Source organism: Balaenoptera musculus, chromosome 11, assembly GCF_009873245.2.
Source record: "Balaenoptera musculus isolate JJ_BM4_2016_0621 chromosome 11, mBalMus1.pri.v3, whole genome shotgun sequence".
In the NCBI taxonomy this organism is placed as follows: Eukaryota; Metazoa; Chordata; class Mammalia; order Artiodactyla; family Balaenopteridae; genus Balaenoptera; species Balaenoptera musculus.
Window position 1 is genome coordinate 22,974,300 of NC_045795.1, and position 18,482 is coordinate 22,992,781.

General features: G+C 47.2%; 1 protein-coding gene across 6 annotated transcripts in view; it reads right to left on the reverse strand.

Annotated features, from left to right (window-relative positions):
* PPP1R10 (protein phosphatase 1 regulatory subunit 10) overlaps window positions 1–18,482 on the reverse strand; it is a 44,169-nt gene that overhangs the window by 2,019 nt on the left and 23,668 nt on the right. For 3 of the 6 annotated variants that reach the window (XM_036868868.1, XM_036868867.1, XM_036868869.1), the window contains exons 3-20: window positions 14,803–14,921; window positions 14,039–14,125; window positions 13,757–13,892; window positions 13,291–13,342; window positions 11,394–11,471; window positions 11,072–11,245; window positions 10,748–10,853; window positions 10,535–10,647; window positions 9,955–10,055; window positions 9,548–9,695; window positions 9,313–9,471; window positions 8,964–9,210; window positions 8,738–8,801; window positions 8,437–8,631; window positions 8,207–8,282; window positions 7,862–7,975; window positions 6,986–7,696; window positions 5,430–6,712 (exon numbers count right to left, since the gene is read on the reverse strand). In XM_036868868.1, the coding sequence (XP_036724763.1) occupies window positions 6,603–6,712; window positions 6,986–7,696; window positions 7,862–7,975; window positions 8,207–8,282; window positions 8,437–8,631; window positions 8,738–8,801; window positions 8,964–9,210; window positions 9,313–9,471; window positions 9,548–9,695; window positions 9,955–10,055; window positions 10,535–10,647; window positions 10,748–10,853; window positions 11,072–11,245; window positions 11,394–11,471; window positions 13,291–13,342; window positions 13,757–13,892; window positions 14,039–14,125; window positions 14,803–14,909 (2,778 nt within the window). In that variant the 5' untranslated portion in view covers window positions 14,910–14,921 and the 3' untranslated portion in view covers window positions 5,430–6,602. Of the gene's footprint in view, window positions 1–5,429; window positions 6,713–6,985; window positions 7,697–7,861; window positions 7,976–8,206; window positions 8,283–8,436; window positions 8,632–8,737; window positions 8,802–8,963; window positions 9,211–9,312; window positions 9,472–9,547; window positions 9,696–9,954; window positions 10,056–10,534; window positions 10,648–10,747; window positions 10,854–11,071; window positions 11,246–11,393; window positions 11,498–13,290; window positions 13,343–13,756; window positions 13,893–14,038; window positions 14,126–14,802; window positions 14,922–18,482 lie in introns of those variants that run through there. The other 3 variants (XM_036868870.1, XM_036868871.1, XM_036868873.1) reach the window with 3 other exon arrangements.

An 18,482-nucleotide genomic window follows, 5' to 3' on the forward strand; every position in this document is an offset into this window, starting at 1 on the left:
CTCTTGTTGTGGAGCACAGGCTCTAGGTGCGTGGGCCTCAGTAGTTGTGGCACATGGGCTCAGTAGTTGTGGCTCGTGGGCTCTAGAGCACAGGCTCAGTAGTTGTAGTGCACGGGCTTAGGTGCTCCGCAGCACGTGGGATCTTCCCGGACCAGGGCTTGAACCGGTGTGCCCTGCATTGGCAGGTAGATTCTTAACAACTGCACCACTAGGGAAGTCCCAGGATTTTAGTAATGAGGAACAGGGAGCCATTTTTGGAATGTAGGAAAAGAGCAGGTCTAAGGCAGATCTAAAGAAGAAGAAACTTTTTGAGAGTTAATGAGAGAACATGGCTGGTGTGGCCACTTTTCTTATTAGAGTTATATTGGAGAGATGGGTTTGGAAAGTAAAACCCAAGTGGCAAGTGGTTGGTTGGTAGTGATTTCAGGTAGTGATGGGCGAGGTGGACTTTAGAGACTTACGGGACGGACCCCAGAATTTTCGTTATGGGGATGAGGTAATAAATCCTGAATTAGGATACGAGAGAGAGGGATAGAAGGCAAGGACAGATGGAAAGAGCCAGGTGTGGGAGTTGGAGAGAGGATGGTCAGATGTGTGCAGTTCCGGGGGAAATATGAAGAACCATTTAAGATTTACTAACTTGGGATGTCTAATTTTGGGAAGTTATTTTCTGGCCAAATAATACTGGACCTCAATTATGAGTCTTACGCTAAAAGTGAAGGTTTGGTGTGAAGACGATTGCAGAGGTGCCGTTGGGTACATCTCCAAGTTAGATATAAAGGAACACCCCTCATGGAATTTGAGGGAAAAGCATCAGGGTCTTGTGCCAAGTAAGATGTTACATGTGAAAGTATTCTCCACAATTCCACGAAGTTGGTCTGTCGTAGAACAGTGGGAGCAGGCTTCAAGTCCGCTACTAACGGGGTGACCTTGGACTTCGCCTCTTGGTGGTACCTGTTTCCTCATTTGTAACATGAAGGTGATAAAAAGCACCTACCTCACAAGGTTATTAAGGGATTAGATAAGTATTTGTGAAGTGCTTTAATTTTTTTTTTTTTTTTTACTTTTGTTACATGTATTTCATGTACACTCTACACTTTGCACTTAAATTTTTCAGTTCCCTAGTCTAGATGAGATGTTACACAAAATAGCTGGGAATGTTGTTTATAAAATGAACACCAACATTTTGCATTTTAAGTGTTTGACCGCTGATTTCACTACAAATACTTCAGATGCTCCAAAATAACTTCCATCCATGGGCACAAGTTTTATTTCTTTCCTCAATATATATACTATAATAATGCACTTTAAATATGGGCAAAAGAATGCCACTTCTTCAAAAAGAGCAGCATAGAAATGGAACTCGAAAGGAAAAAATTACACATTTACACAGTAGTACAGTATGTGGGTAACCCAAAGCCTGAAAAATGGAATTTAGTTAACAATTAAATATTTTTATTCACGACAATCTTTGTCACCTACAAATCATGCACTAAATGTGGTTCATAATGAGCACCGTAGAAGTGTTTAAAAAAATTAGTTACTCTTCTCCACACCTTCCTAATGAGGAAACAGACTCAGAGACGCTGACGTGCCCATGGTCACCCAGCCTGGAAAGGAGAGTTCCTGGGCTGGGGGCCCTAGTTTTCTGATGCCAGTGCCCTGGGCGTTCTCACTCATCTGTAGAATGTGGACAGGATGACCAAAGGATGAGTCCTTGAGGGGCATGAGAGCCAAGGCAGGACTGTGTTTTAGGAACATGTGAGAGACGTTTTAGGGAAGACTGTCAGCACTACAGTGGGAAAGATGAAAGTCGGGAAGGAGCCCTGTGGCCGTACACAACTCAGAGGAGGCCTGGGAATGTGAGAAGTTGCCCTTGTGCTGCCGGTGCTGGTGCAGCAGCTGAAACGCTTGAACGGGTGGCTGCTCTAGGGCAGTGGTTCTCAGCGTGTCCTAGACCAGCGGCAGCATCACCTGGAGTTTGTTAGAAGTGCAAAGGTAGGACTCAGTGGTGCCTTTGGAGCATGTCACAGGAAACATGGTGTTAGGAAAGAAAGGGTAGGGGTCACCTTCAGCTTGAGTGATTAGGGAAGACTTCTCAGAGGAAGTGACATTAATTAAAACCAAAGCCTAGGTGGAGAAGGAACCAACTAGATGGGTGAGAAAGAGCCTTTAGGAAGGCACCAGAATGTGCAGAGGCTCAGAAGCTGAAAGGAGCTTGACTTGGTCAGGAACATGGCTTGAGCTTAGAGCTTGAGCAGCGGCCAGGACACGTGGGGTCTTATAAACGTTGATAGGGAGTTAGGATATGGTTCTAGGAGTACTAGAAGGCAGTGTGTACGCAGGAGTGTGAATTGACCTGGTTTTCATTTTCACAAAATTGCTCTGGCTGCTGAGTGAAGAGTGGTGGGTGGGAGGGAGACAGGGAGAGGAGATGCCAGGAGAGGCGAGCAGGAGGAGATATCCTCCTTCCTCTAAGAAAGGAAAGTAGATAATGTAGACCCAGATATTTTCAGGTGAAGAGAAGGGGAAATGGTGCTCACATAGGATGGGTCTCACTTTCTCAGGAGATTTGGTGCCAGAGAAGGGAGAGGAGTTAGGAGTTGCCAGGCAGCAGTGAATGTTGAGTCAGTGCTAGTAATTTGTACTGGGCCAAGATGGTAGGATTTCGTGGTTTTTCAACATTATGTTTACTGCCTGGGAGCAGGAATGGGAGAAATAGAATGATGGTGATTCAGAATTGGAGATTGCACTGGTGTGCTTGGGGAAGGGTTGACAGAGAAGTCAGAAGTTAATAGGGGCTTCCCTGGTGGCGCAGTGGTTGAGAATCTGCCTGCTAATGCAGGGGACACGGGTTCGAGCCCTGGTCTGGGAGGATCCCACATGCCGTGGAGCAACTAGGCCCGTGAGCCACAACTACTGAGCCTGCGCGTCTGGAGCCTGTGCTCCGCAACAAGAGAGGCCGCGATAGTGAGAGGCCTGCGCACCGCGATGAAGAGTGGCCCCCGCTTGCTGCAACTAGAGAAAGCCCTCGCACAGAAACGAAGACCCAACACAGCCATAAATAAATAAATAGTAAGTAAGTTAATAGGTTATTTAGGGGTGGGGGTGGAAATGGAATAAGAGAGGAAGAACAGGGCTTCCCCTGGTGGCGCAGTGGTTGAGAATCTGCCTGCTGATGCAGGGGACACGGGTTCGAGCCCTGGTCTGGAAAGATCCCACATGCCGCGGAGCAACTAGGCCCGTGAGCCACAACTACTGAGCCTGCACGTCTGGAGCCTGTGCTCCGCAACAAGAGAGGCCGCGATAGTGAGTGGCCCACGCACCGAGATGAAGAGTGGCCCCCGCTTGCCACAACTAGAGAAAGACCTCGCACAGAAACGAAGACCCAACACAGCCAAAAAAAAAAAAAAAAAAAAAAAGAACAACAGACCAACTGAAGCAGTTGAGAGAGGTGTGCCTGCAAGGCTTGGTGAAGAAACAGAAATGGGTCAGTGGGTACAGTGAAATGGATGAGATGCTCCAACTGTCTCCCTGCCTTAAAAAAAAAAAAAAAGGAAAATCTAAGTAACAGGTAATTTGGATTTTCATGGAGAATTTGAAAGAAAATGGCTGAACTCATTTTTAAATTAAAATAGAAAAAAGCTCTCTGTAAAGGTTCTTGTGGCCTGTTGCAGGAGGTGGAGGGAAGAAGGTGAGAAGCAGGCAGTAGATGGAACCAGAAAGAAAGAAACACAAGTTAAAGAATTTTTTTTTTTAATTATTTTTGGCTGTGTTGGGTCTTCGTTGTTGCGCACGGGCTTTCTCTAGTTGCGGCGAGTGGGGGCTACTCTTCGTTGCAGTGCGCGGGCTTCTCATTGTGGTGGCTTCTCACTGCCGAGCCTGGGCTCTAGGCGCACAGGCTCAGTAGTTCTGGCTCACAGGCTTAGTTGCTCCGCGGCATGTGGGATCTTCCCAGACCAGGGCTCGAACCCGTGTCCCCTGCATTGGCAGGCGGATTCTTAACCACTGCGCCACCAGGAAGACCAAGTTAAAGAATTTTAAACTTTTTTTCCCTTGAGTTGTCTACTTCGTTGGTATTTCACCTCTTAGCTTGGCCCTTAGATTACATCTTTTCAGGACCTCTCCGAGTGTGAAGAGCAACAGTAGGCTGACTGAACACCCTCTTTCCAGAGAGAAGGGGCAAAAGGGAAGATAAAATTAGCACCACTGGCCTAAGTGTAGGTGGGGCCTGTGAGGTTTAGGAAGTTGCTCCCCTCTTGTGGCCAATCCTGGAAACAACAGCCAAGAAACGTGTTCTAGGGCCGTGTCTTTTCAGTGTTTTCCAGATCAGCAGTCAGCAACTGGGAACTTGTTAGATATGCAAAATCTCGGAATTCATCCCAGACCTGATGAATCAGAAAGTTTGCTGAACCCCCACCCCCAATCTCTTTTAAAAGCCCTTCAGATGATTCTGATGAATGCTGCAAGTTTGGAAACCACTATTCTCAACCTATACCCCAATATCCCTACCCTCCCTTTCCCTCTCCCCCCAAAATGTAATCTCCTAATTTCTAATTACAAGAATAGCAGAGGACTTCCCTGGTGGCGCAGTGGTTAAGAATCTGCCTGCCAATGCAGAAGACACGGGTTCAAGCCCTGGTCCAGGAAGATTCCACATACCGCAGAGCAACTAAGCCTGTGCACCACAACTACTGAGTCTGCGCTCTAGAGCCCGTGAGCCACAACTACTGAGCCTGCGCTCTAGAGCCGGTGCTCCACAACAAAAGAAGCCACCGCGATGTGAAGCCCGCGCACCACAACAAAGAGTAGCCCCTGCTCGCTGCAACTAGAGAAAAGCCCGCGCGCAGTGACAAAACCCAATGCAGCCAAAAATAATAAATAAGTAAATAAATAAATTAAAAAAAAAAAAAAAAAAAAAGAATAGCAGAGCTTCCTATTTAAAGTTAATCCTCTCCCTCCATATTCTGGACTCCAAAACCTCCTGTCTCCCCAGGAATCTTTTTTTTTTTTAAATATATCTTGATCCTACATCTTCTAGCAGCAGGCCTATTTCTCTGTACCCTGCAGAGCCCCTTTTCTGGGGGACAAGCAGGATCCACCTGTTTTTCCTTCCTTCCCCAGAAACTGCTCTTAGATTTTTCCTTTTTCAGCCACTCTTCCCTACTCCTCCCTTCTGCCCACCCTCACCTCACGTAAATCCCTTCCCTAAGCTACTCCACGGGGCTGGTAGGATCAGCTAGAATGGATGTGCCTGCACCTTCTGCAGCTCAGGTGATCTGTGAGCTCTGCCTTCCCCAGCTGCGGCATTTTATGTTCAAAGTACTCCTTCACCAGTATTTCACTTAACGCCAACAAAGGATTGAAAACCACATTCCACAAAGGTTTGTATTAATGAACTTTCAAGAACAGCTGATAATGGCTTTTTTCTTTTTAAACAGTCCAAGCACACCAGGGGTTAAATACTTCTCTTTCCACTGTTTATTATTAATGTACAAAATATACAAAACCAAAAGAAAAAAGAAAATACTTATCCTCAAATCCATTGTGGCTCTAACCCAAGACCCTGCACAAAACCCAACCAATCCAGTTTTCATAGAAAACAACTGATGCTGAGACAGGTGAAGGAGAGGGCTGGGAGAGGGCAGGTCATCTTATTGAATCCACCCAGGAAGGCACCTGGTGGGGATTCAGAGGTGGCTGACAGGGCAAGGGAGCTGGAGGCTTCACACCCACAAGGTTCCAGGTGGGGGCCAGGAGCGTGCTAACTCCCAGAGGCAGTGCGTGTAGTGTGACTGGCATGCCCAGCACGCCGGGCTTCAGTTGATGAAAAGCTGGTCTCACTGAAGTGTTTTAATTTCCAGAATGAGCTGCAGGCAAGGGTGGACCACCACCAATGGCCTCACCTATGCCAGCTAAAACTTTTCACCGGATGCCGATGTGAATTTGCCATCATTGAACCTAGCAGACCCATGATGCAAACTTGGGTGTTCACGGAAGATTGCAACGTCTTACTTGAGAAAGGACTCAATGTAAAGCCTGTGTCAGGGGAGGAGTGGGGATGATGTGTTCCAGAACTCAAATCCAGCCTGATTGAGTCCTCTCAGTGCAGTGGGATACACAATACCCCTTTTACCATCTCCCCACCCCATGAGGAAGCATGAACTTGGCTGGGATGATTTCATAAGTGCAGTTGATCCCGTGTCAGAGTTCTGTGTGCATGTGGAGGACCCACAAGAGGAGAGTAGAGGTGTTCTCCAGGATAACCAGCTTTAGGTTCTCAGGCATAAAGGGTAATACCGGAGAGGTGCTTGGCATAAAGGGCAAATCTCCTCAAAAAGTGAAGCCAACAGGGTCTCCTCTTCGGCAGTCCAGGGTACAGAATGTGTCCAGTCTCTCTCCTCCCCAGACTGGAGGAAAATATGTACATCAATGCGCACCAGTGATCAGAAAACCCCCAGGAACCCAGGCAGGTGGGCACTGAGGGGGCCGGCTCCTCATCAGCTGGGGAAAGGGGAAAATGGGCCTCACAGAAGCCATAAAAGGGCGGAAGGAGCAAGGCTGCAGTCCACAGGGGTGTGGGCGGGGCGGGCAGGTGGTCCCTAGGGCAGGGGGGGCCCATTGACACCCGGGTGGTAGAAGGCACAGTTGTTCTCATAGCGGCAGTTACCCTTCATCATGAAATGTCGACAAACAGGGCGATTTGACATGTCTGTGGGAATGATGGTGGAATAGTTAGATAGGAAATGGCCAAGAGGTCAATGCCACCCTCATCCCACCCGTCCAAGGCATCCTGAGAACTGTCTTTGAGAGAGACCTAGTCTTGGGGACCTGGGAGAAGGGCTAAAGGAAGGAACTGCCATGCATGCTGGGAACTGGGAACGAGGTGACCTCATGTTCTGCCTGGCAGACCCGGGGTAGTGACGTTCCCCAGAAAGTTGTGTGGGACACCAAGAGCCAAGTGGGGGACAGGGAGCATCCTCACCTCCTCCATGGCTGTGGCCTCCATCGTGCCCTCGGTGGCCCCCTCCGCCATGGCCAGGGCCATCATGGCCACGGTGCTCATGAGGGGGTGGCCCTCGATGGTCGTGGCCTCGGTGACCAGGGCCATCATGAGGCCGGTGGCCATGGGGCCCCCCATGTCCAGGGCCTTCATGGGGCCGATGTCCACCACCAGCACCCATTCCTCCGCCAGGGCCTTCATGAGGACGATGGCCACTGCCACCGCCCATGCTGCCGCCAGGGCCTTCGTGGGGGCGATGTCCCCCACCCATGCTACCACCAGGGCCTTCGTGGGGGCGATGCCCACCGCCCATGCCACTGCCAGGGCCTTCATGGGGACGATGTCCGCTGCCACTGCTCATGCCCCCACCAGGGCCTTCATGGGGACGATGCCCACCACCTCCAACCATGCCCCCACCAGGGCCCCCTCGTCCATTTGGAGGTCCTCCTCCAGAGCGCCCTCCTCTGGCCCCTCGGAATGGAGGAGGAGGAGGAGGTGGTTCATTTCCTCCTCGGCCACCACGGCCTCTATGGTATGGCCCAGGACCCGGTCCTGGGCCCCCACGCATCGGGCCACCCCGCATGGGGTCACCTGGGCCATCCCAGAAGGGATCTCCCCCCCGGGGAGGGGGTGGGGGACCCAGGAGACGTGGACCCACTGGCCCACCAGGGCCCCCAGGGCCTCCATGGGGACCTGTTGGGGGAAAAAAAAAGGGAGAGAGACAGTATCAGCTACCTGTTGCACCCAGGGACCGCCATCTCCCAACCCAAACCAACCCCCGGCTTTGGTCAATCCTGTACTGTTACCAGACCGAAATCAAGCAGACAAGCCCATTCCGACCTCTCACTCACCACCTACCTGGCATAGGTCCGCCAGGTCCAGGGGGGAAGTGCTGCATGCCCTTGGGGCCCCCGGGGCCTCCCGGTGGGAAACCATTGGCTATGGGACCAGGGCCTAAGAGTCCATGAGGCACTGTTAATGAAAAAGGAGTGAAGCAGTCAGCAAGATGATTCTAGAAGAGCGGCATGACGTCTTCCCGCTTAGGTGTGCCCAGCTGACCCCCTCAGACCAACGTGGCAGAGTACTGCTCTCTCTGTCCAGTCTTCCCCTCCCATGTCTTGCCGTCTAGTGGCAATACCCCTGCTCCCCCAATTCCACTGCAGGCCTCCTCGCCCAGGCCCTGGGGCCGGCCCTGAGGATTACCCAGCATCTGCTTGATCTTGTCTGAATAGTCTGGTTGCTTCAGCAGTTCCTCTGAGGGATGACTGTTAGGGCTACCCTGTGAGGCAAGGTCATTAAGGGACAAGGTCAACAGAGAATAAGGGTGACACCCGGCAGAGAAGGGAGAGCCCGAGGAGAAAGCAAGCGGGAAGGTGAGCAGAACGGGAGTAAGGAGAAATGGAGACAGTGGGGAAGAAAAGGGAGGCTCATACCATGATGGAGGTGAGGATCTCCTGCACATTGATGCCTCCTCCTCCAGGACCCTGGGGGCTCTTCCCGGCACCCATGCTTCCCATAAGATTGGCCAGAACAGGAGGTAACTTGGAACCGCCTGCCCCATCGGGTGAGCCACCGGTCCCCCCAGGCTCCAGGGTCTCAACATACGGGGTCTCATCCATGGAACATTCCTGAAAGGACAGGAGAGAACAATCAGGACCAACAAAGAGTAAAGAGACAGTCTCACATGAAAGATGCATTAATGTCAATCACAACCTCCATCACCACATAACTCACCTCATCTAGGGGGATGAGTTTTGGGGGGATAGGCTCATAGGGCTCAGGATCAGGCTCGTGAGGACTGTCAGGAATGCAGGCGGCGATAGAAAAAAAAAGAGTGACAGTCAAATTATTTATTCAAGCCCTTGATTTTCTTCCTAACCCCCACCCCACTTCTAATTACCCCAGGGCACGTTCCCCTCAAGGGCTCAATACCTCAGGAAGTGAACCCCATTCTGCTCACCTTTCCTTGTTGAGGAAGAGCTCCTGAAGGATCCCCTTCTCCCGCTCAGCCTGGATGTACCGCTCCTGGCTGTTGCTTCCAGGGGTGACGAGAGGCGAGGGCAGCACAAGGGGCCGGGGGCACACCCAGGGCACCTTCTCCTCCATGTTGTCGTGGCTCAGACGCCGGGCCGTCTCAAACGCGTGTCTGTCTGACAGTATCTCTCGCTTAGCTGCCTCGCCGAAGTCCTTGATCTTATTCACATTCACTATTGCCAAGGAGAAAAAAAGCAAGAGGGAAAGTAAGCCCAACCAAGTCCTTTTTAAACTCTCTATACCCCACCTACTATAAAGGAAACTGGATCTCTAACCTCGTTCAGTTTCATCCAGTTCAAAATAGAAATACTCTCTCAGTTTGCCCTCCTCAGGCCAGGTCACAGTTTTCCTCTTCCTGCCTTTCCGGGTCAGCTGGCTAGGATCTCCAGGACTCTCCACTGGCTTTGCATCCAGAGCTCCTGGCTCCAAAGAGGCTGTAAACAGAAGTAGTTTCAGACCAGATTCTTCCTTTCAGAAAACCCTGAAACCTGAACCAGTTTCTAGACTTACCAGTATCCATGAGCTCTGGGACTTCAACAGGGGGAACTGGGGTCCCTGGACGTTCTGTGTCCATAGCCTCAGAAGGAGGTGCTGGCTCTGGGGAAGAAGGTTTGGCTGTGCTCGGTTCTGTGCTCGTTTTCCCTTCAAATGGGCTTGGCTATTGTGAACGAAAAAGAAGTTTAATGAGCTGACAGGAAAGGCAAGGTCAAGGCAAGGCAATTAGTCCAGGGTCCTTGGCAGGATCTCCTAACAGTTCCTATAAAGGAAGACTCTGTCTCTAACAGTGCTCTGCCGCCACCAGTCTACGTCTGAGACACAGCTCCTCTTGTCCTCCCCAAGCATCCTAGCTGCTGGGCCCTTCCTTCACCTGTACCTTTTCTACCTGGTCACCGGCACCTACTGCACAGCACCCATACCTTGGCAGCTGTGGGTGACAGCACCTTCTTCTTCTTCTTAATTTTGATGCCTGGAACAGGGGCTGAATTGAGCGCATCCAGAAAGCCCAGGCCCTCCATAGCTACAAAAGAAAAGAGCATAAAATGGAATCATCAGACCTCCTTAATAATCCTATTCCTATAGACAAAATCTGGGCAGAAAATTGGCCAGTAGAGACCCTGCCTCAACTCTGGACACAATAAGCTCAAGGTGACCAGGAAGCATATGTTGGAGGATTCACACAAGAAATTCTTGTCATTATTCTATCTTTCTTTCAAAGGCAGGCAAGCATGGCTTTGGATAGGAATCAGAGCTCAGGTAATTGACAAAGCCAGCCCCCATGAACATGACGGCTGGGAGCGTACTATGAACAGCACACCTCCCTACTTCATCTCTAAAATCACTCCTAAGCAATCCTACGAAGGACTCCTATGAAGGGAGTTCCAGGGGCGTAAACATTAAAGGACACCAAGAAACCTGATGAAAATGGAGGAAAACACTTCATTTCCATGAAAAGAGTTTGCTCTCAATGCAAAGCACATCCCCCCAGTTTAGACTCACGCTGTGGCGGGATGATCTTCACTTTGATCTCTTTGGTGGCATTGGGTGTTGTGTTGAGTGGCTTGTATTTCTTCTCTGCAGGGGGCGCAGCATCTCCTGGGGCAGCTGCGGAACTGTTAGAAAGGGACCGGTCAACAACACCTGACTCGCCCACTCTTTTCCCCTCACGTCCACAGACCCAGCCCATTCAAAAACCAAGAACGTGGTCCATACCTCTGACGCTTGAGGGGGATGGGTTTAAGGTTGTACTTGTCAGAAACCACCACTGCACTGGCATTCTTCTTCACAGGCACCAAAGATGGGGTCTCCAGCTCTAGTCCTGGGGCAGAAGACATGGTGTTGGGGCTGGACTCACTCCACACTCTCCTGACTCTTCCTCCCTTAACGTTCATCAAGCCCTATAAACTCCCACAACGCTCCATCCACTAGTCTTCCCTCTCTCCAGATTTACCGTACCATTAAGTCCAACTCTTCCACCATAAGGCCCGGGCTGTGCACCTACCCACAGACCCTCCAGAGGCCAGACGGCAGCCTTACCGGTAGAGCGGAACTTGGCGTGACTGGGCGCCGTGGTTCGGAGGGACTTGGGCTTCTCCCTCTTCTTCTCTGGGGCCTCCTCAGCCCGAGTCTCAGCCTTCACCTCAGTCAACGGTCGCTCAGGAGGGGTGGTTCGATTCTTTCCCTCTTCTTTCCGTTTCTTCTTATCTTTCTCTGTTGTGGAAAAACAGAGCAGAAAAGGATTTTATTTAGATAAAGAAAAAGACTGTCAGTCAGAGGTAGAAAGCAGGTTAGAGGCACGGAAGGCCACATCCCAGTGGGAAAGAAAGAAATACAAGGGATAAAGGGCCAAGGAACTTACCAGCAGGCTGGGTACTGCTCTGGGAGCGGATGACAGCCATCCAGTCGCTGACAAGGACTGAGGCCAATTTCCGGAGCTCTGCAGGTGAGAGAAAGGGGAAATGCCTAAATAATGTAAGATACACTGAATCATGGAATTTTCCTCTATTCAGATAACTTTCAACCCTGATGCCATTGTAACACTGGGGGCGGGGGTGGCAAAAAGAAGGAACATTTATTAAAGTATGTTGTAAAAACTACACTAGTTGCTTTGCATACATCTCATGTAATTGTTATTACAACCTGAAAATTTTTAATCTCCCTTTATAGACACAGAAGCATGGAGATTAAAGTCACAAAACTAGAAGATGGCAGAATGAACCTAGTGCCTATGCTCTTCCCCTAACCACTTATTACAATAAAATAAGGAGAAAGGCAGAGGGGTTCAAGTATCCAAAGGGCTACCAGATTTTAAAAATTTCAAGGAGGCAGATTTAGATCCTCGTAAAAAAAGATCTTCTAGGGAAACTTTTTTCCTAGAATGTCACTAGTGATGACAGCTCTTAAAAAAAATCAAATAAGTGTTGCAAGAGTGAAAAAAGAACTTAAAAACAAACCGATTTAGGATGAAGGAAGCAGAGTTTATCTAGAGAAAAAAGATGGTCAGAGAATTTAAAGATAAAAAACAGAATTTATTTCTAAATATATGGAAAAATGCATTTGTAGCTCTTTCCTTCTGTACTTGGCAAATAATATCTCCTATCTACGGGACCTCTCTTCTTGCCAACATTTCCACTATGGGCTGATTTAATAATGAAATTGTTGTAGAATATTAAAACTTAACTTTTTAAAACAGTCACACAACTGCCAACTCCTATACCTAATGCAATATGAACCCCAATGCCCAGTGGGGGAATATCCTGAAACCTCTTTGGCGCAATCGATACTACGGTCCAGTAACACTTAACTACAGTCAATAAGGAATGTACAAATTTCAGTATCTAAAGGAAGCACAGAATAATAATTAAACCTATACTCAAAGACAGCAACACAATTAAGCCAGCTGGAACAAGGACCAATATACCTCAGTGAAGAAACAAAAGATAGGCAATGATTTAATGGGATCTTCTGTGTTACAGTTGATCCTACAAAGCTACTCTGAGATGTCAGAAAAATAGTGAAGTGCTCATTATATAAAAGGACCTAAAAACAGAATTAATACGACTAAAAGAACGGAAAGCTAGGGAATGTTTTTCACTTAAACAATACTGTGAGTTAAAACAAAATCGTGATCCTTTATCCTGGAAAATGTTCCCAGTGTTTTCTCCTCTAGCTAAACTTTCCAAAGGGACCTAGCATACCATTCCCCATAGACAAAGAGCGGGGATCAGCTCTGCTACAATACTGCTCACTTGCGGGAAACCAGTGTCTTGTGCTCCCTGGTTTATGCCTTGGGTATAAAATTTTTGGGTTAACTCTTGGATATAAACCCTTTTCTTCTCTAAAGAAAAGCCTGTGACTTTCTGGAGCCAGGCTTTGTCTTCAAGCCAGAACTGTATGGCCCTTGCCAGGAGCTCCAAAACCCTTTGTCTTAGCAAAGGAAAGAATCTGTTGCTATCAAAGCTATGATATACTCCAGCAGTCAGGATTCTGCCCATGCCCTACAGCAGGGTGTTTATTGGTAGAACAAGCATACCTGTTGTTAGGAAAATAGACATTGAGGGTCCCAGAATATGCTCTATTTATTGATATTTAGAGAAACAGAAGTAAATGATGACGAGACATTCTAGGATGACACTATTTCCCCCAAAGAATTTTAAGTGTATGCCTTTTACACCAAGAGAGCTTAAGAAATGAAGGTAACTGAGTGGAAGTAACGGAAGAAGGCCCAGGACACAGAAGAAGGGACTGGCCCCTACCTTCATCCTCACTTGACTTGCTCAGCTGCTTCACCAGTTTGGCTGTGTTGTTCTACGAGAGGAAGGGAGCAGCAGGATGGTAAGTGCCAGAAGGAAAAGCAGCCCACTCAGAGCTAACCACTCCCACAAACGCACAATCTCTTAACAGCCACTAACACTGAGATAGACCTTCTCTCTTACAAAGCCCTTGGAGACATTCTTACTCCTTAAAACAACCCAGTTAGGTAGGTTCAATCATTCCCATTTTACAAATGAAGAAACTGAGGCTCAGATATATAAAGTGCCCCACGTCACACACCTATTAAAGGACATAAATTTGAACCAAATCTTGATTCCAAACTCCTATTGTTTTCTACCATTCTACCTCACAGGCCCAAGACTGTAGCCACATCAGAGTCGATATGAGTTTTTCATCTGTTAGCCTAAACCAAAAAGGAAGAACCAGGATTATAAAGACTGAAGGTACCTGCTTGAGATGGTCAACAGTGAGTGGTAGGTGCTGCAGGGTCAGTAGAATTTGCTGCAAGAGGGGAATGTTGTTGGTTGTCTTTGAATATGTCAGCCAATTGTTAAGAAGCTTGTAACCACCAACGTCAATAAACCTGCAGGCAGGGAGGAGGCTCTGTGATGCCCTTCCTGGGTCTTGGGAGTATACCCCACCTTCCTAGTCCCCCATCAACAACCCAGGAACCCCGTGCCTCACCTCCCTCCGCCTTCGAAGTACCCAGCCACCCAGGTCCCCACTTACTTGACCAATATTTCTGGTGAACGGGTCTGCAGGAGAATGTTCAAGTAAGTGCACCGACTCACCATCTTTCGTGCTTCCTTCATCAGACTGTAAGAGATGAGTCAAGGTTAGAAATGTAGCAGCCCGAAAGCACCTCTTCTTTGAGCAGAAGTCTCTAATCTGCGGGAGTACCTCGAGATCCCTGATGACTTGGGACTTTGCTACTGGGTGGGGGGATCACACAGGCCCCTAGGAGGATGGGGTGGATAAGGATTGATGTGGAAACACCCAGAGGGATGGAACACAACGGAGGAGATGCACTGAAGTCTCCGATCTGAGGAGGTAAGTGTCACTGCTTCTCTAACCCACAGGACACATTTGATTCTGCTTCCAGGTGAAGAGCCCTAGCCTTCAACTACCATCTCTTCGGACTGGCTTAGTTACTCGCTTTCTCCTGGAAAACTTGAGGATCCCTGAAGGAAAATGACATTTGGGGCATGCAGAATGCAACCCAAAACAGAACTAAGAATCCTGTCACCTGACTCCCCTGCTTGCTTCCTTCCTTCCCTTGGGACTGTGGGTCTCCAAATATCCAGATGCCATAATGACCAGGGATCAAGGGGTCATCTTTTCCTATCACTAGTTCTAACATAATTGGATTTGAATCCTATTCCACTGACTCCCATTCCTCTTAGGGAACATTTTTTGCTATCTGCCTTAATTATAGTCATATTACAACACAAAATATTCTCCACTCACAACGAATTCAAAGGGTACAGACTCACCTGAAGATCTTCGAAATCCCATCCACACTCTTGACTTCCCCATCTCGGTTAAGGAAGCTATCCAGGCCCTTGAGAAGCTCTTTGGGGTCTATGGGACCCGAACCCATGGTTGAGGTTTTCTAAGATAAGAGGATAAAACAAACCCACAGAATAAATGGGTGGCAAGGACAGCCCCAGTTGCCCTCTAATAAATTCCATCTCTGTGTTTGACAAATTATTAGTGATTATTTAATCTACATTCAACTGCACTCACCATTATCTAGATAAGAAAAATCAACACAGACCATTGTCCCTACTGAGAAAACAGCCCTGGCAAGTGAAGCACTGTGTTAATACATGACTGAAGGGGACGACAATCAGACTGGAGGACTAAGGCAGCATCTCTCCTCTCGCTCCCAGTTACATCCTTCCTAGGACAGCTGAACTTCACCAGATTGTATCAGAGCTAAGATTCACATTCCCAAAACAAACACTCAACTCTCCAAGTCATTTTTGCTTATTAGGTCCCGTTTCTCCTTAGCTGCTAATGAATCTAGCTTAAAAAAAAAACACCAAACCTATAGCTTGATAAGAACTGGGCCAATCATGGATGTTGGGCTGTCTTCCAAGAGTCAACTCCTTTCTATCTTAGCCCATGAAGAGTCAACCGCTTGGGAGACTGGGATTGACATATATACACCAATATGTATAAAATGGATAACTAGTAAGAACCTGCTGTATTAAAAAAAAAAAAAAAAAGAGTCAACCGCCACAGGTAGCAGGATATGTTCTGCTTGCACCAGTAGACAATCGTCTAAAGTTGTACGTGAAAGAGAAGGAAACAAAACTTGAAAACAGAACCTCTCCCCTACGGGAGTTAGCGGTGGCTCCCAGAAATAGAGACAAATGGAGCAAAGAAAATCAAGCAGGTCCTCCTAAGCCTTGAAAAAATGTCACTCATTAACCAAACACTGCATGAGTTTTTATTGTTTCAAAGTTAAGGGCAAGATTGGTTTGTGGTTTCAAAAGCAAAGATGTGAATCTGACTCCTACTCCCCACCTAAATCATAACACCACCCAAGATCCCCAAGGAGGGTCTGAAATTAGAAACCATGGAGCCAAAAAGAATGGAACAAATAAAACAAGAAGCTGGCAAAATGCCATTAAATTTTAAGTAGCTGCTTTAGACTAGGTTAGAAAATGAGTTAATTAAAAGCTGAACACAGCTGTTACGGGACAGAGACATGTGAAACAATTTCTAGGCCAGAACTGAAGTTCGAGAGAGGTAATTTAGAATCAGTATGGTTCTGATTAGGATTTTTATCCACAATGCCTCTAAACATTGGCTTCTGAGAAGCAGAAAAGAAAGCCACCTTAGTAATATCGACATTTGGGAAATAAGACGAACACTGGGTAGGAAGGAGGCAAGAAGCAAGCCTCCTGAATCCCACATCTAGTACAGAGATGAAACACATGAGCCAGGCAGAAGGGTGGGAAAAATCAGTGTTTTACAAAGATGATTATATTTTCTGCAGAAAACAGGTTCCTTATAAGATCATGTTAATTAGTTCTATTTGTTCTCAAGCCAAAAGAGAAAAACAAGCATAACACTTTCAACCTTTTAATTCTCACAATTATAAAGTCAATAAATTTCTACATTTACAGGTCCTAACAACCTAGGCCAAGAAGAGGCAGAGGCACGGGGGGAACTTGGTTCCTGAGATCATAACCTGTGGGCTGAATACAAGGAGAGGAGGTAAGGTAAGAAATACTGAGAGGTGAGCAAGTCTGGGTTAACTGTGCTTTGCTGCTGCCCTGGAATCTCCACGAGGACACGTAGAACCTAAGGTCAGAGGAAAAAACATTCAAGTCCAATACGAGATAAATTAGAAGTCCACAGGCCAAATCCACTTAAGTGTGGTGATTCTTATACACAGAGACAGACATGGGGATAAAGGAATTTTCCCCATGTAGTAAGACACTATAAAGTGAAATATAGACACTATAAGGACAGAAATACAATACAGGGATACATAAAATAGATTCCCCATTTGCTGGAGACTGGAAAAGCAATGAGCGAATCCAAAGTAATAAAATATATCATCAGTAAAAAAAAATATATGCAATTTGACAAAAAGCTTTCAATTAAACTAACTTCACTTCCAACCAATGCCCCCTAAATACACCTGGCCCCTCAGATTCAAACCCAGTTGAATACACAGCACCTTGGAAAAGTCCCTTTTGCACACCCACCCACCAGTTAAGTCAACAGGCCTGCTCCCCCTACTTCCTTCAGAAACAAAAACTGTCACCTGAGCTCAAATGTTCCTTTGCTTAAGAGGGTAGCAGACAAGAGAGAATAACCATCTTTAGAGAGAAAAGAAACCAGTGAGTACACAGCTAAACTCTGTCCAGTGCCTTCTGCTGGGAATGGGACCCAGGGACAACTTTTTAATTCCCATTCACAACAAGCAAGAATAAAAGACATTAACAGTCAAGGAAAACTAGAAGACAAAGCAGAAGAAATGTTAAATATTCATTTTCCACTGCAGTTTTCCTATTATTTACATTCTGGAAATATAATTAACAAAACTATAAATTTTGTCTCACAAGCACCAATCACGTGGTTTTAAAATGTAAGGGGGTTTTCTCATGACGGCTTCCTCCAGGCAGATTAGTTTTCACTCATTTAAAATTAAGGACCCCAAGTGTTTTACAACCTATTTCCTTATTTTGAAGTCATTACGTTTAGAAAGAAGTTCCAAGGCACTCAAGTGGAAAGGAATGAAGAGCCTAAATTCTCGGCACAGCCCTACAGGAGAAAAGGCAAACGACTTTACCAGGGAAAGAGGGGCAGTGACCAATTGTCATTAACATATCTGGAGCCTGGAACGAAAGCTTAAGGAAGCTTTCTGAAACCAAAAATAATCCAGGGCATGATATGTTTTAATTTCCTTGAAGGCAGAACATACGGGGTGGCCGGTGGGGAAGCAACCCCTGGCATCATCTCCACCTTGTCCTAAAGCTGGGCTCTCCTTATGGAGGATGTTGCCGGCAGACACAAGGCCTTGGGGAATTTTCTTTCTTACCAGAGATAAAATTAAGTCCAGAAGTGACACCAACTCCTGCCTCCAAAATAAATAAGATGAAAAATATCTAGCTTGGCTAAAGTTACTCCATACCCATCACCAATGAAACAGAACTGAACTGGTTCAGGACAAAAATTCTAGGCGAGTTTAAAAACAATCACAACAATCTTCTAACAAAGGAGGAAGGTGTCCAAGTTTACCTTCACTTGGAGGTCTTAGCACTTCTGGAAATGAAGTGCTTTGTAGCTTACATTCCCCCCTTCCTTTCCAGGGTAATTGAGGCATTTCCTAGTCTGACTCCAGAGTGGACTGAATTATGTCTCTCAGGTGATTCACAAGGTCGCACCTCTCTTCAAGTAATAAGCCCCTCCCCCTCAAAATCATTCCAAAACCTGGTAGCACATGCCCTTCCCAAACGCTTATTTGCCTTTCAATAAGGGTGTAAAGTCACCCCCCACCCCTGCCCTCACAGGACAGGATCCCAGATAGAACTGTGGCCACAAACTACAAGGATCAGGTTCTCCGAAGTTCTCTGGATGGATGTGGTTTCCCTAGAAGACTTTTTTTCCCATCTCCCATGTTAATGCAGATCTTCTTTATTATAATCCCCTG